General features: G+C 39.8%; 1 protein-coding gene across 3 annotated transcripts; it reads right to left on the bottom strand.

Moving 5' to 3' along the window:
• On the bottom strand, window positions 1-27,823 carry SMIM19 (small integral membrane protein 19). Of its 3 annotated transcripts, none has more exons than XM_063453266.1 (5): window positions 27,726-27,823; window positions 22,006-22,042; window positions 20,146-20,282; window positions 19,658-19,779; window positions 1-511 (listed from the first exon to the last, which is right to left on the bottom strand). In XM_063453266.1, exons 3-5 carry the CDS (start codon window positions 20,277-20,279, stop codon window positions 456-458), a joined length of 312 nt encoding a protein of 103 aa, XP_063309336.1. In that variant the 5' UTR covers window positions 20,280-20,282; window positions 22,006-22,042; window positions 27,726-27,823; the 3' UTR covers window positions 1-455. The 3 variants fall into 3 exon arrangements, with proteins under 3 accessions (XP_063309336.1, XP_063309337.1, XP_063309338.1); XM_063453267.1 differs by lacking the exon at window positions 27,726-27,823 and adding an exon at window positions 27,600-27,690; XM_063453268.1 differs by lacking the exon at window positions 27,726-27,823 and adding an exon at window positions 27,552-27,572.
• Between the last annotated feature and the right edge of the window lie 11 nt (window positions 27,824-27,834).

The raw sequence follows: 27,834 nt of genomic DNA, 5'->3' as shown, positions 1-27,834 counted from the left end.
ATAGATTGCATGGTTTATTAACTCCAAATAATCTACAATTAAAGTTACCAACAGTACAGTTTAAGAAGATAAATTCAATAAACAAGTTAAAGGATGTGTAGTCTTGTATTGACTGTTAGATCTTATGCTGGCAGCCATTTCTACAAACAAAATGGAGGCTCCAGGGAAAAACAGCAGGTGACTGACTCCTGGAGGCCTCACCGTCCACCATCGATATGAAATGCTGTTTTTTTTTTTTTTAACCCACCTCTGGCTAATACATAGGAAACCGCATTACCACTGCAGAAGACATATTTCTCTAATATACATAGAATCTATTCATACACAGGCAGGGAATCTGCAGTTTAAATAACTATACTGACACAGTGTTGGGATTGTGTCAGACGTTTCCTTCCCAGTTTAACCACTTAATCACTGGGTTTGGCAAGGCATTCTTCAGAATGTGAAACCTTCACTCACTCCACGGTGAGCTGGACACTGTCACTTTGAGTGTGATGATCATGCTTCCGAGCTGGAAAAAAATATGAAGATCAAGCAATCATTGAGCATCTGTTTTATAATCAATAGCAATAGATAAGAAAGGCCATCTCATAACAGAAAATAAGATAAAAAAAAAAACACATCTTCAAGTGACAGTTCTTAATAGTTAAATCAAAATAGAATTTATTCGATTAATAAATTGCAGATATTGCCACTTTTTATATATCTGCACACATAACATGTGTATTTATGTATACACACACAACGAAATTTCTGGCACTCTTCCCCTGTATCTTCAAATAAATTCCCCAAAAATTTGACCAGGGTGCTTCTCTGTGCTCAAATATGTAATCAGAAAAAAATGAGAGCACTCACTGGGTTTGTAGTAAATCTTATATTAAATCATCAGCACAAAAAATCAACGTTTCGACCGTCAAGCGGTCTTTATCAAGATGCCACAACAATGCACAAGTGAAATATATATCATACAATATTCAAAATATGTTAAACTTGCCCAATCACCAAGTAACCCCGTTAATTCGACCTTTCCTGTGTCAGACGCCGCTGAGTGCGTCCACCCGTACGTGCGTGATGACGTAATGTCATGTGACTTACAACCCGACATGTTGCCTAGTAACGGCAAAACACTGTGAATACGAGGATCGTGAGAGTTAAAACCATGCATGGAGGAGAAATTCTACTGTAATGAAATGTTTACATTAAACCTATTTTATATAAAAGCGGAAATAAATGTGCCACCAGTTTACATTAAGACACTGATGTACAGCTACTACCAGGCAGGGCCGCCATCAGGGGGTGACAACCATAACGGTTGTCACGGGCCCGGCGGCCCTGGGGGGCCCGGCCGCCCGGGCCCCACGTGTAGCGCATGCTGATGGGGCCCATCGGGTGGCCCACTCACTTAGGGCCACCCCATGGGCCCTGTATCTTCAGGGGCCCGGTCAGCGCTGCGGCCGTGCAATAGCGCGACCGGGCCCCTTTAAAAAAAATCCCAACCGCAAAGTACTGCTGGGAGGAAGTGGCCGTCACTTCCTCCCAGCTCCCTCCCCTCAGCACCGCGCGGGAGGCAAGAAGGACAGGCCTGCAGCCCGCAGGAGCCACGCCGACTCCCATCAGCCACAGCCTTCCACCTGCAAAAAAAGGTAAGAAAAAATAGCTGTATTTGTGTATGTATATCTGTGTGTATGTCAGAATGTCTGTGTGTATGTCAGAATGTCTGTGTATATGTTAGAATGTCTGTGTGTATGTCAGAATGTCTGTATGTATGTTAGAATGTCTGTATGTATGTTAGAATGTCTGTGTGTATGTTAGAATGTCTGTGTATATGTTAGAATGTCTGTATGTATGTTAGAATGTCTGTATGTATGTTAGTATGTCTGTATGTATGTTAGAATGTCTGTGTGTATGTTAGAATGTCTGTGTATATGTTAGAATGTCTGTGTATATGTTAGAATGTCTGTGTGTATGTTAGAATGTCTGTATGTATGTTAGAATGTCTGTGTGTATGTTAGAATGTCTGTATGTATGTTAGAATGTCTGTGTGTATGTCAGTATGTCTGTACGTATGTTAGTATGTCTGTATGTATGTTAGAATGTCTGTGTGTATGTTAGAATGTCTGTGTGTATGTTAGAATGTCTGTGTGTATGTTAGAATGTCTGTGTGTATGTTAGAATGTCTGTGTGTATGTCAGAATGTCTGTGTGTATGTCAGAATGTCTGTGTATATGTTAGAATGTCTGTGTGTATGTATGTTAGAATGTCTGTATGTATGTTAGTATGTCTGTATGTATGTTAGAATGTCTGTGTGTATGTCAGTATGTCTGTGTATATGTTAGAATGTCTGTGTGTATGTTAGAATGTCTGTATGTATGTTAGAATGTCTGTGTGTATGTCAGTATGTCTGTACGTATGTTAGTATGTCTGTGTGTATGTCAGAATGTCTGTATGTATGTTAGAATGTCTGTATGTATGTTAGAATGTCTGTGTGTATGTTAGAATGTCTGTGTGTATGTTAGAATGTCTGTGTATATGTTAGAATGTCTGTGTGTATGTTAGAATGTCTGTATGTATGTTAGAATGTCTGTATGTATGTTAGAATGTCTGTATGTATGTTAGAATGTCTGTGTGTATGTCAGTATGTCTGTACGTATGTTAGTATGTCTGTGTGTATGTCAGAATGTCTGTATGTATGTCAGAATGTCTGTATGTATGTTAGAATGTCTGTATGTATGTTAGAATGTCTGTGTGTATGTTAGAATGTCTGTGTGTATGTTAGTATGTCTGTGTGTATGTCAGAATGTCTGTATGTATGTTAGAATGTCTGTGTGTATGTCAGAATGTCTGTATGTATGTTAGAATGTCTGTATGTATGTTAGTATGTCTGTATGTATGTTAGAATGTCTGTGTGTATGTCAGTATGTCTGTGTATATGTTAGAATGTCTGTGTGTATGTTAGAATGTCTGTATGTATGTTAGAATGTCTGTGTGTATGTCAGTATGTCTGTACGTATGTTAGTATGTCTGTGTGTATGTCAGAATGTCTGTATGTATGTCAGAATGTCTGTATGTATGTTAGAATGTCTGTATGTATGTTAGAATGTCTGTGTGTATGTCAGTATGTCTGTGTATATGTTAGAATGTCTGTGTGTATGTTAGAATGTCTGTATGTATGTTAGAATGTCTGTGTGTATGTCAGTATGTCTGTACGTATGTTAGTATGTCTGTGTGTATGTCAGAATGTCTGTATGTATGTTAGAATGTCTGTATGTATGTTAGAATGTCTGTGTGCATGTTAGAATGTCTGTGTGTATGTTAGAATGTCTGTGTATATGTTAGAATGTCTGTGTGTATGTTAGAATGTCTGTATGTATGTTAGAATGTCTGTATGTATGTTAGAATGTCTGTATGTATGTTAGAATGTCTGTGTGTATGTCAGTATGTCTGTACGTATGTTAGTATGTCTGTGTGTATGTCAGAATGTCTGTATGTATGTCAGAATGTCTGTATGTATGTTAGAATGTCTGTATGTATGTTAGAATGTCTGTGTGTATGTTAGAATGTCTGTGTGTATGTTAGTATGTCTGTGTGTATGTCAGAATGTCTGTATGTATGTTAGAATGTCTGTGTGTATGTCAGAATGTCTGTATGTATGTTAGAATGTCTGTATGTATGTTAGTATGTCTGTATGTATGTTAGAATGTCTGTGTGTATGTCAGTATGTCTGTGTATATGTTAGAATGTCTGTGTGTATGTTAGAATGTCTGTATGTATGTTAGAATGTCTGTGTGTATGTCAGTATGTCTGTACGTATGTTAGTATGTCTGTGTGTATGTCAGAATGTCTGTATGTATGTCAGAATGTCTGTATGTATGTTAGAATGTCTGTATGTATGTTAGAATGTCTGTGTGTATGTTAGAATGTCTGTGTGTATGTTAGTATGTCTGTGTGTATGTCAGAATGTCTGTATGTATGTTAGAATGTCTGTGTGTATGTCAGAATGTCTGTATGTATGTTAGAATGTCTGTATGTATGTTAGTATGTCTGTATGTATGTTAGAATGTCTGTGTGTATGTCAGTATGTCTGTGTATATGTTAGAATGTCTGTGTGTATGTTAGAATGTCTGTATGTATGTTAGAATGTCTGTGTGTATGTCAGTATGTCTGTACGTATGTTAGTATGTCTGTGTGTATGTCAGAATGTCTGTATGTATGTCAGAATGTCTGTATGTATGTTAGAATGTCTGTATGTATGTTAGAATGTCTGTGTGTATGTTAGTATGTCTGTGTGTATGTCAGAATGTCTGTATGTATGTTAGAATGTCTGTATGTATGTTAGAATGTCTGTGTGTATGTTAGAATGTCCGTGTGTATGTTAGAATGTCTGTGTGTATGTCAGAATGTCTGTGACTGTCTGTGTGTGTATGTCAGTATGTCAGTGTGTCTATATGTATGTATGCCAGTATGAATTAATGTATGTCTGTGTGTATGTATGTGATGTCGGTGTATGTGTGTGTAAGTCCTCATGCATGTGTGTCTGTATGTATGTATGTTAGTATGTGTCTATCTGTCACTATGTATGCCTGTGTGTCTGTATATGTGTGTATGTCTCAGTATGTGTGTGTCAGTACGTATGCCTATATGCGTGTATTTCTGTTTCAGTATGTGTGTCTGTTAGTATGTATTTTTGTGTGTGTGTGTGTCTGTGTGTATTCCTGTGGGCGGGATTTGGAGGCGGACCCTGTGGGCGGGATTGGAGGCGGGCCCCAGGGGGCCCAGACCCTGAGCTGAGTTAGGGGCCCCAAAATTTCTGGTGGCGGCCCTGCTACCAGGCGCTCAGTGTCATGTAAATCAATCTATAAAAATGTGATGATTGTGGTGACATTCTGTCATCAAACTAATATGGTGACCAGGGGTCATGTGACCAAGCTCATGTATGCCTTTCTCACAGTGGGATAAGCTTTACCTTTGATATGGTAATTCAATACCTTTACAGGTCAGGAAAGAGATAACCACTCCCCCCTATCCACATTCCTTTTTGTTCCTTCTTGGCTGTGCTACTAAGCAGACCCTTAAGCAGACATGGGCTAATTATTATCATGGTGAACTGTGAGTGGGATCTGGTGATTTTATAAGATTTAGTTGTTATTGTTAGTTAGGTTGTTGTTGCTGTTGTTGTTGGTATAGTTAGTTAGATTGTGTGTCATTATTTGCATGTTGTTGTTGTTTTGTCTCTGAATAAATATTTGTTAAAGTAGACGGACCAGAGTTTATATGTGCATATGTACATAATAATTTATAGTTTGGTAATACACCACAATGATATGCAAAGTGTGGATGTCAAAGCTAACCATGTAATATGGGGCATAAGAATTATGAAAAATAACAACGTGTTGTGTAGATGTAATGAAAAGTTGTGGTGTGAATGTGAAGTGCCAAACAAAACAGCCTAAAAAAGCACACTGTGAAAAAACAAAATCATGCAACAAATGTGTCTAAGTGACGGAAATATGTGTAAGGAGATAAAGTAGCTAAACGACCACCCGGTGGGTCTTATACTGTAAAAAAGTGACAGAAGCAAAGACCAGCTGTTATAAATCTGCAACACAGACGTGTTATGATCTGCCCCCCCCAAAAAATTGTCACTAAAAAATATCACAAACTAAACACAAAATATCAGCATATGATTACTTAGAATGCTCTAAATAAACCATACTCTCTAATCAGACAACTGTCTATACTTATTAAAAATAGATCTAATGAATATTCAAAAAACAACTAAATTAATTATATTCATTAAGTCCTTTCGGTTGGACCGTGTCCAGATTCATAATCCAGAAAGTCTCTCTCTGTAATAAAGCCTTCAATCTATCACCGCCCCTGACCAATGGTGGAATATGATCAATCACAATTAATTTTAGGGTTGGTAAGCGATGTTGGAAGTGTCGAGGAAGTGTTTCGCAACAGGCTTCTCAGTCTTTCCACCCCGAAAGGCCGTCATAATTAATCCCTGACCTGTGGCCTCGGATGCGATCTCGTACTGTCATGTCTGTTTTGCCTACATAGTACTTGCCAAAAGGGCATGAAATAAGATAAATTACATGATCACTGAGGCAGGTTAAACAATGTTTAATCTGAATCCGTTTGCCTGTGTGTGGGTGTGCAAATGGAGATCCTGTAAGCATGTGTCCACAAGTGTTTTTTCACAGTGTGCTTTTTTTAGGCTGTTTTGTTTGGCACTTCACATTCACACCACAACTTTTCATTACATCTACACAACACGCTGTTATTTTTCATAATTCTTAGACCCCATATTACATGGTTAGCTTTGACATCCACACTTAGCAGATCATCACATTTTTATAGATTGATTTACATGACACTGAGCGCCTGGTAGTAGCTGTACATCAGTGTCTTAATGTAAACTGGTGGCACATTTATTTCTGCTTTTATATATAATAGGTTTAATGTAAACATTTCATTACAGTAGAATTTCTCCTCCATGCATGGTTTTAACTCTCACGATCCTCGTATTCACAGTGTTTTGACGTTACTAGGCAACATGTCGGGTTGTAAGTCACATCATTACGTCATCACGCACGTACGGGTGGACGCACTCAGCGGCGTCTGACACAGGAAAGGTCGGATTAACGGGGTTACTTGGTGATTGGGCAAGTTTAACATATTTTGAATATTGTATGATATATATTTCACTTGTGCATTGTTGTGGCATCTTGATAAAGACAGACGGTCGAAACTTTGATTTTTTTTTTGCTGATTTAATATAAGATTTACTACAAACCCAGTGAGTGCTCTCATTTTTTCTGATTATATATATATATATATATATATATATATATATATATATATATATATATATATACACACACACACACACACACATTTTCAATACGTTTTCCGTTTATCACCCTTAGCATTGGAACAGAACCAGGAATAGAAAACCAAACTATTTTTAACTTCATGAGGACCGGTTCAAGATCAAAGACCATTAACCCCTTCACTACCAAGCACTTTTTGACTGATTTGATTGCACACAAACAGAAAACCTAAACTGACGCAAACTGACATTTTTTTAACTTATTCTTTCAACCTTTATACAAGTATTATTGAAATGAAAACCTTTAGATAATATACAGTCATGCAATAGGTCACAGAGCATCTGAAATATTTGTATAAAAGCAAAAATGCTATTTTTCTTAAATATTTTTTGGAAAAGCTTTTCAATTTATTTATGGTTTTTAGATAAAAACCTCAAAATTCTTTTTTTTTTTTTTTTAATGAAAATATATATTTCAAAAATATTGAAACATTTTCAATTATATCATATTAAAAGTTTAGCCAAAAACATTAAATCATTTGAAATGCTTGTCTAAAAAGGTAAATCAAGGCTATGGTCAAATACCTTGTTTACAGGTAGTTTTAAAGTACCCTAAAAGCATTACTAGCAGTGCAGCTAACTGAAAAAGGCAACAGAAGGTAAAGCGAATGAGCATAATGCTAACAGTTAAACGGTAGATTGCATTTGTTACTTCTTTTACTGTTTGGAGGTGAGCAGACTTTTACAGCAAACATGCAGGTGTTAGATCAGGAAGAGTAACAAATATTTTCCTCTTTAGGCTTGCAATCATTCCAATAGTATAAATGAGGGTGCATGAGGCTTTACGGACTAAAAAATACATTAAGGTAAAAATGATGTATATACGGTACTGTATTCTGGTACTAAAGTGGTTATTAAGCATAATTCATACAATTCTTCTGTATGCTTTTTGAATAGCACAGTGTAGATGAGCTTATGTTATTAATTTAGAAGTCTTTATTAAAAAAAAGGACATTCACTAGCCAATACAAAATGTGGTTATTCAGCTGTGCAATGAGCAGCTCCCAGTGAACGGATATTGAGAACAGCCCAGCTCTGTTTTGCGGTTAAAAGCGTCAAAGTTATTAATATTACAGTTTTACGTTAACTGAACTGTACTGAAAACAGCATGATATACGTTATATTAGTTTATATAATCTAGTACCAACATCACATTGCTCGCAACGGTTTCCAAGCATTTACTTTTTAGACCGTTAGCATAAACATACAGGTCTTTAAAGCATTCAGGATCTGTTAGATGGCCCATATACGCATGTACATTGCTCCATAACAGATCCTGAATCAGATTAATAACAGACTACGCGATCACAAAATGGCAGCTCGCCTAAGAAGAGTTTCTTGATGCATATTAGGATTTTTTTGTCTTTACGCATTTTTAAATTCATGATTGCTGCGAAAATTTTCTCACTCTGTCATATAGATACTGTTTAAGTTGCCTAGTTACCAGCGGAAATCGCACAATTTGTTTTGCTTAGAAATGCAAAAATGCTCCCACGGAGTTAAAGACTACTGTTAATGGCTTAGTCAATAAGCTTTTTACGTCACTGCTTAATTGACATATAGTTGAGTGACCCTTCGCATCAGTTTCAGAATGCATATGCTATACATTGTTGTTTACTAAAATAGTCAGGCGATTGCATTATATGACGTAAACCAATAAGCTTCAATCTAACCATAGAAACAACCATGCTCATTGAGGCATATATATATATATATATATATATATAAAAACTATCAGCTCTGATGATTATGCATTCACTTCGCGGCATGCTTATTTTGCGATTAATTGGCCGCTGTCACAATGTTAATAGATAGGATTTTTCATTGCATGGAGACGCCTGTCTCATATAATAATATTACCATCTATGATTACCGTACCGCATGCTGTATTAAATTTCCTTAAATGCTTGTTTATTCTGACCTATGTGCCTCTGCGCAGGCAACCATATACTACATCTATCACCCTGTACTATGCCTGCTCATGCTTTTTTGCGACACCAATAAAAATATTCAAAACAAAATGTGGTTATTCACTAAACACTATGTTCATCAGCATTAGGGAGAACTTGTAGAGAAATTCAACTCTGGATGAGAATGCCCATGGATTATTAGCTTTCCAGGTCCATTTGCCAAAGAGCTTCAATAGCATTTAGCCCAGATCCTTCGGAACCTGTATGTTTCTTGGTAAAGAGGCAATCTCATTAATATTTTCTCATCACAATAAAAGTCTCCACAATACCAGAGTAGTTTTCTGTAATGTTTATACCACCATTAAAAATGGACTTGGACATGACTCTGATACCGGAGAAACTGACGGAAGCCAAGCACAGAGAGATGGACACAGGTTTCTTCAGGAAGGAAGAGATTCTTTATTGGATCACCGATCGGGACTCAGAGGGACTAGCGTCACCAAAATACAGCAAAGTCTGAGTACTGAATACATAGAGTACATTCCTTATATAGCACTGTAGCTCCTCCCACAATTAACTACACCCACACATACCCTTAACCTATTTAATAAATAGAGTCTAAACTCATCCATCCGGTCTAACCACGTGGCTCATCTGATACAAAGGAGAGGGACGCGTAATTCCAGTTCTTACATTCCTGCACCTGGTCAGTACAGTGATAACAGTATCTTAGCTACGTGTAATTAACTAACTGATACTACAAACACATATACATACATATGCCTTGTGGCAATCTTAGCCTGCTAAACTTGTATTTTACTGGAATTACATCACATTCCCCCCTTTGATGCCTCTGATATTTCACAATTACTTGAGGCATCACTTAACCTTGGTTTGCATATACCTCAGGTTACCATGAACCAGACCAGACTTATCTTATGATGTGAATCTTTTAACACTCATCTTCCTGCATTGGTTCTCCTTGATCTAGAGCCTTATACTTATATATCGCCATTATCTGTGCAGCAGCCTTCCTCTCTGCTATACTTCCTATCAGGCTTTGCACAGACCTAACTACTAAGGGTATAAGACACGGTAGGAGTAGACACAACAGTAAAATCAGTAGGACTCCACCTACCACTGCCTTAAGCCCTCCAAACCACTCATACCAGCTACCAAACCAACTACTTGGATTGTACCCTTTCCATACCTGAGTAGGCACATGCACTAGTTTAACCATATGGCTAGTAAGCTCAGCTATTGCTTGCCCTTCGTCATCTATTTGAAGACAGCAATTGCTCAGGTTAAACTTCCCACATACACCTCCCTCTACTGCCAAAAGGTAATCCAAGGCTAATCTATTTTGGTACACTGCTGTCCTCATCCTGGTATTATGCTTCGCTAGAAGATTGAGTGCTTGTGAGGTCTCATTAGTAATAATCTCAACCACCGCCTGTAATCTTATAATACGGTTGAGCATATAAATTGGGGTTCTATAACCAAAGGTACCATCTTCTGCCCACGTGGCTGGCCCATAATAATCTATGATACGCTGGGGAGGCCATTCATTATCTTCCCAGGTGCCTATCTCTAAGGGTCCCCTTTTCTTCCTATGATTCACATCATACACTTTAACACCTAAAGTCTCACCTGTTTCAATCGGTAACAAGAAGAAGGATGGTTTGAGCATACCCAACACACATGCCCCTTCCCAGTCCTGTGGCAACTCCGAATAGGCTTTCTTACCACAGATCCAGTACAAATTTGCTGGGGCTCTCCAGGTAGATGTGATGGATAAATCAAACCACACATCCTTTAAACTGGCATATCTAGCAAACGGGTTAGATGGTTCTGAGACATTTGAAGCCGACCACAAAGTTGTATTTTTAGTATCATCATCATAAGCTTTTTGCCCTAGACAAGTTAATTCTCCTACAGAAGTATTATACATTATTCCTTTCCTTGCTATGCAAACATAACCTATGATGGAGGTCTTTAATCTCCACTCAGATTTACCTCTAACACTCAAATGATAATCGGCTTGTGTAGATATTAGTTGGTCAACTGCCTCAGAACCGGACATTACCTCCTTTGCTTCCCAAGGCCATTGGTCTCCCATGTTAGTACCTCCACACACATAGCAGTTGGTAACATTAAGACTACCGGCAATACTTTCAGCTAGGTCAATGAACAGGTTTTTAGCGTTATGGGGGATCTTATTATCTATACTCATCTCTTCATAAAAGGAATGGTATACTTGATGAGTCTGGGAGGATACCGTATCAGTCTCTATTCCTATAAACAATAATGTCCCAGGATCTAAACCCGTCCCGTATATCTGAAACCCAAATAAATTTCCATACTTATCTAGGAACTTGTCGGGGTTATTAATAAGTATATGGACTGGGTTGCATTCCATAGACTTACAATAAGGGCTAGTCGGCAACTTAGTCACTATCATGTCTTTATCTACTGTCTGTCCCCAAGTCGCCCACCCCACACAAGACCAATATGGACAAAAGTTATAGTCTTTATTTGGGCATCTAGGACTCACATATTTATTTTTACTACTGGGACAAATATATTTATCATTAGACCCATACGTCCTCTCCCATCTAAGATCCCCACATACATTCCACGGTTTTCTACCACTTGATATCGCCTTACATGCATCAAATAGCAGAACACCCGAAGAATGTACGGATTCTAACACCGTCTTATTAATTAGGGTCCCCTGAGGATCTCCATTCCTGAGAGTCAACCAAATTGTACGAGGTTGATACTCTGGACTGAAGCACTTAGGTTCTCCTACTCCTAAATGGCACACACTATAGTCTATATTTAGGTATCTACATCTTGATACCTCTCCTTTACATTCGTATTGTGAATGCCAAATTAGGGTTTGGGAAATATGGTTACCTGTTCTCGTAGTCTTAATGCATACCTCACAGCTAGGAGTGTCGGTACCTCTACCTTCCTGAATATAAAAACACATATAAATAAACACAATCAAAAGCACATCTTTCGCCGTCATCCTCAGTCTTCGTCCGTGCGATGGAACCTCAGCTTCCAGGATGTGAGGGCTGCAGGGAATGGAGTTCTGCTCGTCTTCACAGGTGTCCCTTCGAGACTTTCCTGGCTTATACACTATGTGTTGGTAAGCGGACAGGCTTTATTATGGCCTTCTCACTCACACCTGTAACAATAAAATTTGTAATCCACAATAATTCCTCGTTACTCCGACTGAGTAGTGCGTTTCAACCGGATCTTGCAGGGATTCTCTGGATCTGCTGTAATTTGCCAAGAATCGACTGCTGCTGGTTTAACCCTGGAGTGATGTATCCACGGAGTTACTTCGGCTACTTTTATCGCTGTAGGGGTAGACAAAAGAACAACATAAGGACCTCTCCACTTGGGCCCTAACGGTACATTATTCCACTCTTTAATCCACACTTGGTCTCCTGGATGATAACTATGAACAGGGGGATAAATATTCACAGGTAATCTATCTTGTACCCATTTCTGTACCTCCTCCATAGTCTTACCCAACTCTACAACCTGCTGCCGGGTAATTCCTTCTCCCAACTGACTCAAGTCCCCCCTTAAGTTACCAAGTACGGGAGGTGGTCGCCCATACATGATTTCAAAAGGAGAGAGGCCCATCCTTCTGGTAGGGGTACTGCGGATTCGCAATAAAGCTATGGGTAAGAGAACGTTCCACTTAAGTTGGGTTTCCTGACACATTTTAGCCAACTGGTTCTTTATAGTTCTATTCATTCTCTCTACCTTACCAGAACTCTGGGGTCTATATGCAGTATGAAGCCTCCACTTTATACCAAGCATATGAGTCAGTTGTTGTAGGCACTGATGAACAAAAGCTGGACCATTGTCCGATCCTATAGAACAGGGTAGTCCATATCGGGGTATTATTTCTCGTAGCAGGAATCTTACAACTTCTCCTGCTTTCTCTGTACGAGTAGGACATGCTTCTACCCAGCCTGAATAGGTGCACACAATTACCAACAGGTAACGATGTCCACCCGATTTAGGCATTACTGTAAAGTCTATTTGTAGATCGGACATGGGGAGTCCCCCCATAAACTGGACTCCTGGTGGCTTTACTGGTCCTTGTCTTGCATTATTCTTAGCACACGTTACACATCTGCGTACAATGGCCTGAGTCAAGTTGGACAATCTTGGTATGTAGAAATGTTTCCTGAGAGATTCTTCAGTACTGTCTCTCCCAGAATGTGTCCCGTTGTGATAATTTTGGACAATTTCTACCGCTAGTGATGCTGGTATGACTATTCTTCCATCTTCTAGCTGATACCACTTGTTCTCCAAATACTTTCCCGGTTCAGTCTTTAACCACTCCTCTTCTTGAGCTGTATAAACTGGAGTCCATTGGGACAGTGGAGTTGGTATAAGAGCAGCTATATGCCCCACATACTCCTGTCTTCCTGATTCAGCAGCACGCTTAGCTGCACTATCTGCCATCCGATTTCCCTTGGTTACATCACCATCTCCTCTCAGATGCGCTCGACAATGTATGATACCGACTTCTTTCGGCTCCCACACTGCTTCCAATAGTTGTAGGATTTCAGCTGCGTACTTGATTTCTTTGCCTTCTGAATTCAGTAGTCCTCTTTCTTTATACAAAGCTCCGTGGGCATGAGTGGTTAAAAACGCATACTTAGAGTCCGTATAGATATTTACTCTTAAACCTTCAGCCAATTGTAACGCTCGTGTTAGTGCTATTAATTCTGCCTTTTGTGCTGATGTTCCTTTCGCCAGTGGCCGAGCTTCTATCACCTTGTCTATTGTTGTCACTGCATATCCTGCATAGCGGATCCCTTCTTTCACATAACTACTGCCGTCGGTGTAATATTGAACATCGGGGTTCTGGATGGGAAAATCACGAAGATCTGGTCTACTTGAAAATACTTCATCCATTACTTCCAAACAATCATGTTGACTTTCAGTAGGTTGCGGCAAAAGGGTAGCTGGATTTAAGGTGTTTACAGTCTCTAAATGCACTCTTGGGTTTTCACACAACATTGCTTGATACTTGGTCATACGGCTGTTACTAAACCAATGATTTCCTTTGTAATCCAACAACGTCTGTACTGCATGTGGGACTCGTACATAAAGTTCTTGACCCAGAGTGAGTTTATCGGCTTCAGCTACTAGCAGGGCGGCTGCAGCTACGGCTCTTAGACAAGGTGGAAGTCCGCTGGCCACTGCATCCAGTTGCTTAGACATGTAGGCAACAGGTCTTTGCCATGATCCCAAGTACTGTGTCAATACTCCCACAGCCATTCTTCTTTGCTCGTGTACATATAAGTAGAATGGTCGTGTGTGATCAGGTAGACCTAATGCTGGGGCACTCATCAAAGCCTTCTTCACATCTTCAAATGCTGTTTGCTGTTCTTGGGTCCATAAGAAGGGGTCGTGCTCTGTACCTTTGATGGCTGCGTACAGAGGTTTTGCCAGTATCGCATAGCTGGGAATCCATATCCTACAGAAGCCTGCTGCCCCCAAGAATTCTCGCACTTGTCTTCTATTCTTGGGTATTGGTATTTGGCAGACAGCTTCTTTTCTCTCTGGCCCCATAATCCTTTGACCTTCAGAGATATGGAATCCCAGATACTTGACAGTTGGCAAACACAACTGAGCCTTCTTCCTGGACACCTTGTATCCTGCCTTCCAGAGAATATGTAGTAGATCGTGCGTTGCTTGCTGACATTTTTCTTTTGTAACTGCTGCTATCAACAAGTCATCTACATATTGTAATAATACACATTCTCCTGGGATAGACTCGAAATCCAGTAGATCTTGACTTAGAGCTGAACCAAATAGGGTAGGTGAATTTTTAAACCCTTGGGGCAGTCTTGTCCAAGTCATTTGGCGTTTTGAGCCCGTTACAGCGTTCTCCCATTGGAAAGCGAAAATACATTGGCTTTCTGCGGCAATTCGGAGGCAAAAGAAGGCATCTTTGAGATCTAAGACTGTGAAGTAAGTAGCCCCGCCCGGAATTAAAGCAAGCAGGTTATATGGATTGGGTACAACTGGATGTATGCTAACAACCGCATCATTGACTGCTCTTAAGTCCTGTACAGGTCGATACTCATCTGTACCGGGCTTTTGAACAGGCAGCAATGGGGTGTTCCAGGGGGAAGTACAGAATTTTAGGATACCATACCGTATGAACTTATCCAGATAGGATTGGATGTTCTTCTTAGCCTTCTGCGGAATGTGATATTGTCTTAGGCTCACTGGATAAACCCCATGTTTCAGTTCAATTTTTATTGGTGGAATATTGCGGGCCAGTCCTGGTGGGTTGTTCTCTGCCCAAACTCCTGGTATGTTAAACAATGTCTCATCACTCCTAGGGTTTTGGCTAGTCAACACTGTATAAAGTCGCCACTCTTCTTCCTTTGGTACGGATAAAGTCATAATACCTGAAGGTCCATTAAACTTTAAGGATGTTGTTCCATTTGGTAGGAACGTAATCTGCGCTTGTAATTTTGATAGCATATCACGTCCCAGCAATTGGACTGGACATTCAGGCATATAAAGGAATTGGTGTTTTACTACGTGGCCTCCCAATGTACAGAGTCGACTTTTAAGAACCGGTTTTTCAGCACTTCTTCCAGTTGCTCCTATCACAGTAATAGTCCTTCCAGATGGAGGAGCAACTAGATTAGTCACCACTGAATGTTCAGCACCAGTGTCGATCATGAACGCACTCCTTTTCCCCCCTATTGATACATCGACCATAGGCTCCGCTCGACCAAGGGGGATGGAGCCCGGTCGGTATCAATAGTCCTCCATGACAGTGTCATCCAATCCTACAAAGTCCCTACCTTCTCTATCGCGGGACCTTTGCGCTGCTGGAATATACCTGTCTTCCCTAACACTTCCTCTGTTCCCATTACTCCCTCTATAACCATTACTCCCTCCGGGGCCTCCTCTACCTCTCGCTCTACCTCTAAAGTTTCCGTAGCCTGCCCTGGGTTGGTCTCTCTCGTACTGCTCTCTTTGCGGACATTCGTTCCTCCAATGCCCTTCTTCCTTGCAATACGCGCATTGATCCCTACTCAAAGGCTCCCTACTCCATCTATTATTGCCTCTATCTGGGCCCCGTTTATCTACGCCTGCGATCGCTACCGCTAGCATATCAGCCTTTTTACGCATCTTGCGCTCTTCCTCTTTCTTACTTTCTGTATCCCTGTTCATATAGACCTTATTTGCTACCTCCATTAGTTGGGTGATGGACATACCTGCAAACCCTTCTAACTTTTGTAGCTTGCGCTTAATATCTCCGTATGCTTGGCTGACAAAGGCGGAGTTAACCATTCGGGAATTGTCTGCGTCTTCCGGATTAAAGGGGGTATACAAGCGGTATGCCTCCAATAATCGGTCATAAAAGACACTGGGCGCTTCATCGCTTTTCTGGATCACCTCAACTGTCTTCGACATGTTAATGGCTTTCTTTCCTCCGGCTTTCATGCCAGCAATTATAGCGTCTCTATAGGCTCTGAGTTGAACCATATCAGCACCATTTACGTTCCAATCGGGATCGGTGTTGGGATAGTGTGTCGCGGCCCATGCTGCTGGATTGGCTTGGTTCAAAGCACGGGCTCTATCCTCTAATGCTTTAATGGCTGCTTGATTTATTCTTGTCCTTTCCTCATTGTTAAATAAAGTCATTAGTAACTGCTGGCAATCAGCCCATGTCGGATTATGCGTCTGTACTATTGAGGTGAACAGATCAGTCATAGCTTGTGGTTTCTCAGTATACGAGGAATTATGGGTCTTCCAGTTTAAAAGATCGGTTGTGGTAAATGGGACATATACGAAGACTGGGTCAGCGTGTGCCATTTGACCTGCGGCATCGATATAAGCTGACCCGGGATTCAGACGAAGAGGCATCTGATAGTGCTTTAATTGTTGGGCACCAGTCAACTGTCGGGTTTGGATGGGGCTACGTAGAGAGGCGTCAGTCATGGGTTCCGGTCGGGGAGAGATAGGGTATGGGGATGTGGGAGGTCGGTTTTGGGAAAAGGTCGTAAATAAAACACTTCGAGCCGAGCTAGATGAAGCTTGACCGGAAGTCTGAAGTGGCGCCAAATCAGGATATTCGTTTCTAATGGGGGTGGATTCTGGTTCCGGAAGGGGAGATTTAGTACGAGGGGGGGTGGATCCTGTACTGGAGGAGGAAGCGGAAGTGGATGAGGGTAATGAGGGGAGGGGTGCAGGACTTCCTGCGTTTGCGTCACTTCTTCTTAACGGAAAGTAAGGGGGCGGCAAAGGGATCTCGGACTCAGGGGGCGTGTCCAAAATGGGCCTAACACCAGTCCTAGTGGACGAGCAAGTCCTAGCTACCATGAGGCGACACTGCTCCTCGTGGCATGTCTGGAGCCATTTTGGCGAGTCATTTACGGCCTGTCTCCAACAGTCAATATAAGGAAACTGGCCGTAAAGTTCAGGCCTACCCGATACAGCCACGTGTAAGCGCTGTACCAGAGTTGGATCCAAACTGCCACGTGGCGGCCATGCCGCAACCAAAGTAGGCCACTCCCTAGTACACAAAGTGACCAAACGTACAGGAGACATCTTTACCCCAAAATCACAAACTTTGAATCCCTTTTTAAAATTCTTAACCATACATCCTAAGGGATCCGGAATCGTTGACTGCGACGCACCCATACTTAACAATGGAACGTCGTCGACAACGAATACTATACACGCGTACTATTCAACAGTCACACCCGTTTCCTCTGGCAACAGCACCACGTGGTACGGTTACCAAGTGAAACGTACACAATAACAATAAACACTCAGGGAATTCCCGTACACACACAGCTGTTACACCAGTCACTATATAATCAATATTATGCCCTTTGGCGTAACTATACAGTCACCCACGCTATAATTCTCTATATACGAATTACCCGTCTATAACACACCCCAGTAACATCGTCTTTTACAAATAGCGGTTACAGTACGGTTAGCATAGGTCAAAGCACAAGTTAAGGTCACAATACAATTATTAGTGGTTATGGTGTTAAACATGCAATGGACGACAATGATTAGTACTTATTATATAATGTCAGTAAATATACAGGGTTATGGTACCGTGCACTATAATACAGCAACACACTATTAACACTCTCGCTAGACGGCTGAGCTCGCGCTATCTAACAAGATATACACTTTACTAAAACAATCGTTAACACATTTACAATTCCCAACTAAACTATTGGCCAGTACCTTGAATGGACTACCTAAAACTATATACACCCGTTTTGGTTAGCCACACTGCCCAATCACCACATATATAGCGAGCTAGAGAACCGAATTTACACAGGCGCCTCTTAGTCGCACTATCAAAAGTCTAGTGGGTTCCAAATTTACACGCCTTCCCACTTAGCCCAGATAGGATGAGAACTAGCGAACCGAATTTACACAGGCGCCGCTTAGTCTCCCGGTCCCTCCGACCTAGCGAACGTAATATACACCCTAGAACGCTAGTCTAGACAAGACACCGGTGTCCGGCTAGGGCTATTTACACCAGGACCCCGCCTGACTAACCAAATCAAACGGTCTGACTAAAGAGCGTTCGATCGAGCGGTGCGCCTTCGCTCCTTCCCTCCGACAGAGGGGGCAGATACACAGATTCAAAACCCCTTTGGGCCTACCGCACAATCGGTATACCCCTAGTGGGTCCTGCCGTCTAAAACAGCAGTTGTCTTACCTCCTCGTTCCTGAACCTGAGTTCACACTCATCGACGGGGACACCCCAGCACTTCTCACGTAGAGGCCGATGATCTCCTGGACAACAGACCAGTGGCGCCGAGACGAAGGGAGGTCCACGCAGAAGTTCAGGGGTGCAGCCGTAGAGAACGTGGGCAAAGATAGACCGTCTCACGCCTCTGCCTCTCAGCTACCGTTGAACGATGAGTTTCCCGGCCAATGCACCAAATGATACCGGAGAAACTGACGGAAGCCAAGCACAGAGAGATGGACACAGGTTTCTTCAGGAAGGAAGAGATTCTTTATTGGATCACCGATCGGGACTCAGAGGGACTAGCGTCACCAAAATACAGCAAAGTCTGAGTACTGAATACATAGAGTACATTCCTTATATAGCACTGTAGCTCCTCCCACAATTAACTACACCCACACATACCCTTAACCTATTTAATAAATAGAGTCTAAACTCATCCATCCGGTCTAACCACGTGGCTCATCTGATACAAAGGAGAGGGACGCGTAATTCCAGTTCTTACATTCCTGCACCTGGTCAGTACAGTGATAACAGTATCTTAGCTACGTGTAATTAACTAACTGATACTACAAACACATATACATACATATGCCTTGTGGCAATCTTAGCCTGCTAAACTTGTATTTTACTGGAATTACATCACAACTCCACAAGGGCCCAGAAAGGTGCCCTGGCTGGAGGTCCTCGGGGGACATAATGGAAACCAGAAAAAAACTACATGAAGCTGTAGTTGTTCTGGTGACTATAATGTCCCTTTAAGGTCCAAATGCCTATACTGGAAAAAAATCCAACTCATCTATTCTTTCAGTTTGGCTACTCTGGCCTTAAATTTGAAATTAACGTTGAATTCTCACTGTAGTAAAAAAACCAGTAGATGATAAAGTAAATGCCACTTAAATTGACCCAGACACTTCAGGAGTTATTTATTCTACTAATTAAGAATCTGATCCTAGAGAGGAAATCATAACACTCCATCTATAGTGGTGTATTCGGTGGCAATGTATAGTGCTTGCCTTGTTGAATATCAATTTAAATTTGGCCTATGCATAGAAATCTCACCAATGTAATACATCTCCAGCTGCTGACGCAAGCGAACCTTCTTGATGTCATCATAGAAGTTTGTCTCAGAGGTTTCAACGGTAGGGGGCACTGTGAAAATTCTCATAATCTTTCTTTTATTCCTAGACAAACACAGACACAGACACAATAAAATTATATATATATATATATAAAAAACAAAACAAAAAAAAACACACACAATTTCATATACTATAAAGATGCCAAGGGTGCCAACCCGGAGGTATGCATATTTTTTTGTGATGTGGGTTCCCCACCCCCGCACAATTTATTTTATTTTTTGAAAGAAAATAAATGCTGTGAAATTAACAGTTTTCTTTCAAAATGTGCCTAAATACAGTTTGCCATATTCCTGAAAAAAACAGTTTGCCATGTGGTACTTTCAAGGAAAAAAAATGTGATTGCTTTCAAAGTGTAGCTGAAGAATAGAGGAGACCATTTAGAAAATTGCAAAAACAAGCTTAACTCACTTTCTTGCATACATGAAGAGTCCAAAACTAACAAGAATTACTATCAAGTAGACGTTGGTTGCCTCATTCCATGCTTCGTGAACAGAATAGTCAATAGTACCATCATCAGCCATTAGACCGTATCCTCCAGCCATATTCTGTGCAATAGAAAAATAGGTTAGAACTAAATATTTTAGGAGCAACAATATTGACACCGTGTCCGAGAAGTACGTGTTGATAATACAATGCGATAACCAAATTGAACACATAGTAATATTCTACAGCTATTTTATCATACATTGTTCCCAATTAAACACCTGCATCTTTGTATTAAAAGACCACTAAAGTCTCCAAGAACACTTTGTCTTAATGAAGTGGTCTGGGTGCAGTGGTCCTGTAGTTTTAAACCTTTAAAGGAACACTATAGTCACCTAAATTACTTTAGCTAAATAAAAGCAGTTTTAGTGTATAGATCATTCCCCTGCAATTTCACTGCTCAATTCACTGTCATTTAGGAGTTCAATCACATTGTTTCTGTTTATGCAGCCCTAGCCACACCTCCCCTGGCTATGATTGACAGAGCCTGCATGAAAAAAAAAACTAGTTTCCCTTTCAAACAGATGTAATTTACCTTAAATAATTGTATCTCAATCTCTAAATTAAACTTTAATCACATACAGGAGGCTCTTGCAGGGTCTAGCAAGCTATTAACATAACAGGGGATAAGAAAATCTTAATTAAACAGAACTTGCAATAAAGAAAGCCTAAATAGGGCTCTCTTTACAGGAAGTGTTTATGGAAGGCTGTGCAAGTCACATGCAGGGAGGTGTGACTAGGGTTCATAAATAAAGGGATTTAACACCTAAATGGCAGAGGATTGAGCAGTGAGGCTGCAGGGGCATGTTCTATACACCAAAACTGCTTCATTAAGCTAAAGTTGTTCAGGTGACTAAAGTGTCCCTTTAAGGTAGAACTCAGTCACTTGAGGTTGCAGCTCAAAGGAAAGAATTGGATTCAATGCTTTCCTATGAGAAGCAATGAGATGCATGTGGTCCGCAGCGCATGCACATCGGATCCCCAATACTCTTCTATGAAGTCACAGGCGGTGGAAAAGGTCAGCAGCTCAATGGGCGTCTCAGTGGTGGAAAAGGGTTAGTAAAATACCATTGTAGTGCAAATAGGGGTCAGGGAGGACTTTTAGTATTGGGGGTAAATAATTCACACTTTTTATTTTTATAAATACTAGTCTGCAACTTCTGGGGAATTTACAGTTTTACCTTGCTATTTACGCCATTAAGCCTCTGTATGGTGTTTTATTTGTATATTCTGCGTTTTGTGGAGTTTGGGTGGCAGCAGGTTTTTTTTTGTGTGTGTTTTATGTCTTTGTTAGTTTATGAATTTATTTTAGCTTCTGCAAGGCTATCTCCTGAGGCAAGAACCTGGCTGAGGCCTCACAGTCAATCCTGGACGTCATTGTTTTTCTCCCTTATGGCAGCACTATATGTATTTCATAAAGCCCTGAGCAGGAGAGATTTGGTGGTATGTAGTAGATATGCTGGCACTAACAACACCCAGATTGCACTACTTATATTTCTACTGGATTTTGGAAAATAAAAATATATAAATGACGTTTTTGTGCACATAAGTAAAACGCACTATGCAGCCTTAATTAATTTATTGAGTTGCATTACTCATGTGTAAAAATACAAAATACGCACAATACTACCACAAAAGTATGTGTGCATACAATGTAATATAATAGCTTGCTGTTAAATGCTTGAGAGATAAAAGGTGAAAGAAAGGATGCTGCTAGGTGTGTCGCTTTAAAAGGGCTTTACAAATAAGCAAATGGATACATTGAATCGTCTATTATGTACTTACAGGATGGCCTGGATGCAATGAAAAGTTCCTTCCTCACCTGAAAAACAGAAATAAACAGAGTTGAGGCAAACAAAAAGTAAAATAATTTGTGCTGGTGCCAGTGCTGTTTTTTTAAGCCAGGCAAATTGTATGTCTTTTAATTATGACATCACCCATGCAAGTTGGCTATGACATCACATTTGTTTTATCAACAGAGTCATTGAGGCAGCAGCCATGCATTGAAACAGTTTGTTGCTACCACTTTTCCTTATGAATATATATTGGTATAATGACAAGGAAAGAGCTTTTACATGCTACTGCGGACCTCAGATCAACTTGGAAGGCTGCTCACAGGTTAAGGTCCTTTTGACTTTTTTTGTTGTTGTATATCAGGCTTCCCCAAACTCCAGCCCTCCAGATGTTGCTGAACTACAACTCTCATGATTCTCAGCCTGTGTCATTCATAGAATCATGGGAGTTATAGTTCAGCAACATCTGGAGGGCCGGAGTTTGGGGAAGCCTGCTTTATATAGTGCTTCAGACTTCAAATATTCAGACTTACCTGTTACGAGTGCACCTCACTGTAACAGGTAAGCAAGCAAATTTTAAAAGGAAGAAAAAAATCCTTCACCTAGTAATATTACTCATTTATCTTGTTTTGATAATGGAATTGATATTAAAATCATAAGGAAAAAACTGAGCATTACGTATCTCAAAAGGAGGGGAAAAAAATATCAGAAAGATTGATTTTTTTTTGGCAAATTACAAAAAAAAGCAGAAATAAGTCATCAATGTATAAAAGGGTGGAGTAACATCTTTATGAAATATGAGATCCGTATAAGTGGAGCGCCAGAAAATGTCAGATATATAGTAGATATGAGAAAGGGTAAAACAAATAGGAGACCTAACTACCTATTAATAAAATACATACAAAATATAGGAGAATACCCTTAATCTCTGTCAAACTTCAAAGTATATTACCAAAGGATGATATCCTACGGCAAATGATATTCTATTTCAGTGACAATATATATTACATGAAAAAGAATAATCTCATAGAACAGAAAACTATATATGTGAAAGTGGATGAAACAGACTTAAATGCAAATAAAAGTCCAGTGAGAAGTCTGTGTAGTTGATAAATCCAGGTGATCTCCCTGGATGCTGCTATTCCATGATATAGCTCCAGTCCATTAAATATAAATGACAGAAAAAAACAGAAATTAGATGATAGAACCTATACAATTATTATACACTATATACCAACGAAAGGATTAGTGCTAAAATTTAATTTATTAAAATCATAGCTTCATAAAACATGAAAACTAACATGTAAAAACTACAAAGACTCTCTGTGGTCTATATGATCTCTAAAACAGAGAGAGCATGAGAAGTGCCGACCTTGAATGTATTGCTCGGCGTCCCGAGTCAGTAGAAGTGGAAGTTTACTGATAACAGACGTGAAGGCAGAGACTCAGTGCTGGCTCTCAGTGATGGTCGTGCAGTCTTCTCCAAACGCGTTTCGCCGTTACCGCGGCTTTTTCAATGGATACAGACTGCTTATTGCTCTCTTCTTATATAGCGACATAATCAATCAATTTGCAACAATATAAATATACAGTGTATTACATCTATAGTGATATCACTCGGTTATAATGTTAAATACAATATTAATCATCCAAAAGGAAATTCACATATGTGTATTAGATAACCAAGAGAAAATTAAAAGAAAAAATTAAAACGTGTAACTCTATGTGTTTACACATCACATATATAATGTCTTAAAGGGAAAAAAAAAAGGTCATCTGTCTCTAGCCATCTTATAAAAAGGGAAAGTGCATCAATGGAGAGGTGGATATTCAACCCAAAAAATGGCATAATTCAAACTCTGCATTTAATCCGTTTGGTTGTAGTGTATCTAAGTTGTAAATCCATTTCATCTCTTCTATTCCTAGTTGTTTATTATAGTCCCCACCTCTCCAATTTTTCTTCACTTTGCAGATAGCCTTGAAATTGAGGAGACTCATATCTGATTGATGATATTGCGCAAAATGAGATAATACAGTATGTTGTAGATACTTCTTTTTGATGTTCAGCATATGTTCTCTAATTCTGATATATAGTTTCCTCTTGGTCCTCCCTACGTACTGGAGCCCACATGGGCACTTAAGTACGTAGATCACATTAGTACTATGGCACGTAATGAAATCCCTGATCTTAAAATTTTCATGTGACTTACTTGAGTTTCTTTTTGGAATCTCATATACTCCTTTCGTGATTTTCAGCTTACTAGTTCTACAGGAAATACAATCCTGACAGTAGAAAAAAACTTTTTTCTTTGGTCCTATATTTTCTTCTTTTCTTTTGAGGTGGTTGTTAGTTAATTTCCTCTTGATATTCTTAGCTCCCCTAAAGATTATGCGTGGTTTTTCTGGTAGGCTACTAGCAAGTAGTTTGTCCTTCTTCAGTAAATGCCAGTGTTTTCGAAGTATCCTCTTAAGTTGAATATTTTCCTTGTTATAATCCAGGATTATCGCTGGAAACTTCTTATCTGACTCTGATGTCTCTATCTTTCTTTTTTCTTCCAGTAGGTCACTCTGTTCTAGTTTTTCCACCTTCACAAGTGCATCATGTACTTCCGCAGAATCATAGTTTTGGGCTAAAAAATTTTCTCTCACATTTTTTGCTTGTTCCATAAACACTCGATGGTCTGTGCAATTACGTCTTAATCTTCTAAATTCATTATATGGAACATTCTTTAACCATGTAGGAAGATGACAGCTTTCTTTTAAGATAAAGCTGTTCACATCAACTTCTTTGAAGTGGGTTTTAGTTTTAATCACGTCAGACTCTATATAAATGGTGAGATCCAAAAATTCAACCTCCGATCTGCTGTATAATGAATTTAGAAGATTAAGACGTAATTGCACAGACCATCGAGTGTTTATGGAACAAGCAAAAAACGTGGGAGAAATTTTTTTAGCCAAAAACTATGATTCTGCGGAAGAGGATACTTCGAAAACACTGGCATTTACTGAAGAAGGACAAACTACTTGCTAGTAGCCTACCAGAAAAACCACGCATAATCTTTAGGGGAGCTAAGAATATCAAGAGGAAATTAACTAACAACCACCTCAAAAGAAAAGAAGAAAATATAGGACCAAAGAAAAAAGTTTTTTTCTACTGTCAGGATTGTATTTCCTGTAGAACTAGTAAGCTGAAAATCACGAAAGGAGTATATGAGATTCCAAAAAGAAACTCAAGTAAGTCACATGAAAATTTTAAGATCAGGGATTTCATTACGTGCCATAGTACTAATGTGATCTACGTACTTAAGTGCCCATGTGGGCTCCAGTACGTAGGGAGGACCAAGAGGAAACTATATATCAGAATTAGAGAACATATGCTGAACATCAAAAAGAAGTATCTACAACATACTGTATTATCTCATTTTGCGCAATATCATCAATCAGATATGAGTCTCCTCAATTTCAAGGCTATCTGCAAAGTGAAGAAAAATTGGAGAGGTGGGGACTATAATAAACAACTAGGAATAGAAGAGATGAAATGGATTTACAACTTAGATACACTACAACCAAACGGATTAAATGCAGAGTTTGAATTATGCCATTTTTTGGGTTGAATATCCACCTCTCCATTGATGCACTTTCCCTTTTTATAAGATGGCTAGAGACAGATGACCTTTTTTTTTTTTCCCTTTAAGACATTATATATGTGATGTGTAAACACATAGAGTTACACGTTTTAATTTTTTCTTTAAATTTTCTCTTGGTTATCTAATACACATATGTGAATTTCCTTTTGGATGATTAATATTGTATTTAACATTATAACCGAGTGATATCACTATAGATGTAATACACTGTATATTTATATTGTTGCAAATTGATTGATTATGTCGCTATATAAGAAGAGAGCAATAAGCAGTCTGTATCCATTGAAAAAGCCGCGGTAACGGCGAAACGCGTTTGGAGAAGACTGCACGACCATCACTGAGAGCCAGCACTGAGTCTCTGCCTTCACGTCTGTTATCAGTAAACTTCCACTTTCTACTGACTCGGGACGCCGAGCAATACATTCAAGGTCGGCACTTCTCATGCTCTCTCTGTTTTAGAGATCATATAGACCACAGAGAGTCTTTGTAGTTTTTACATGTTAGTTTTCATGTTTTATGAAGCTATGATTTTAATAAATTAAATTTTAGCACTAATCCTTTCGTTGGTATATAGTGTATAATAATTATATAGGTTCTATCATCTAATTTCTGTTTTTTTCTGTCATTTATATTTAATGGACTGGAGCTATATCATGGAATAGCAGCATCCAGGGAGATCACCTGGATTTATCAACTACACAGACTTCTCACTGGACTTTTATTTGCATTTAAGTCTGTTTCATCCAGTTTCACATATATAGTTTTCTGTTCTATGAGATTATTCTTTTTCATGTAATATATATTGTCACTGAAATAGAATATCATTTGCCATAGGATATCATCCTTTGGTAATATACTTTGAAGTTTGACAGAGATTAAGGGTATTCTCCTATATTTTGTATATATTTATGAAATACTTACATTGGATGTGTTGACAAAAAGGGGAGAGTTGCACTCAGCCACAAATTTCCAACACAGGGTGTTACTGAGCATGGGTCAGCAACTACCGAGAGATCCATATTAGTGAAAAAATCTCAGGCACTCACTGTGATTGCTTCCAGGCAGATTTATTGCAACGTTTCGACCTGTAACCAGGTCTTTATCAAGCTTGATAAAGACCTGGTTACAGGTCGAAATGTTGCAATAAATCTTCCTGGAACAATCACAGTGAGTGCCTGAGATGTTTTCACTAACATTGAATGTGTTGACAGTCAGAATTTATACTAAGACAGAGTAGGGACTACTTTGACTCCGTATTTTTCCTCTGCTTGACAAAAGCAGAGCTACCTTTTGTCAAGCTTATCATATGTTCCAGCCGTCACCAGTGACAGCTATAAGGAAAACAAAACAAAAACCTCTTTCTTTGGAGGATCCTACAGTCTTGCATGTTCCTCCACAGACCTCAATGGTGTACTCTCACGCATGCGCATCAGTACATCGCTGACATTGGCTCCTGGCAGCTGAAGCATAGCTACAGAGGAGCGAGCGAACAGAAGAGGGCAGCGGCGCCTGCGAGGGCCAGGTTGGGGCACGTACAACGTACCTTCCTCTATCCCCCACGGCCACTGGATCCTCAGCAGTGAAGTCACCGTCAAGAGTTCTTTGCAAAATTATAAAAAGGCGGTGACTGAGCCGCTTTAATTGCGACAAAACACGACTTCGATCATGACTACGGCTTATTTACTAAAACAGCAAATTCTAATAAATTAAAACCCAAATTGCAATGTTCAGGAAATAGGCTGCAATGGGAGAGTGTTAAAATGGTCATTAATCAACTATTTTTGCTTCTATTTAGATTTTTTTCATACACTATAATTTTCTGTTTAGTATGGAAATCTTATAATCTCACATTAGCCTGACAGTACACCCCTGACTACACACTGGCTGCTACCTGCCTGGGGCTGGCTGTGTACTCAGTGCCCTGCAGCATCTCACTTACCATAGAGAGTACATTCAGGGCATTTACCATTGAGTGTCCTAAGAAAAAATATAGAACACCGGATCCCAGCACACTGACCATAGAGTATACCGTGTATCAATGTTCCCCGGGCTCCAGCACACTTACCATAGAGTACGGCGTTTGTGCAGAACGTAGCTCTTGCAAGGTTCCAATTTCCCCACTGGCCTTGGCTAACTCAGGTTACTTCCGGGATAGCGAATGAAAGCTCCTCCGT

The sequence above is a fragment of the Pelobates fuscus genome, chromosome 5, assembly GCF_036172605.1.
Source record: "Pelobates fuscus isolate aPelFus1 chromosome 5, aPelFus1.pri, whole genome shotgun sequence".
In the NCBI taxonomy this organism is placed as follows: Eukaryota; Metazoa; Chordata; class Amphibia; order Anura; family Pelobatidae; genus Pelobates; species Pelobates fuscus.
Note: the sequence above shows the minus strand (reverse complement) of the source record. Positions and strands in the feature narration are given on the sequence as shown.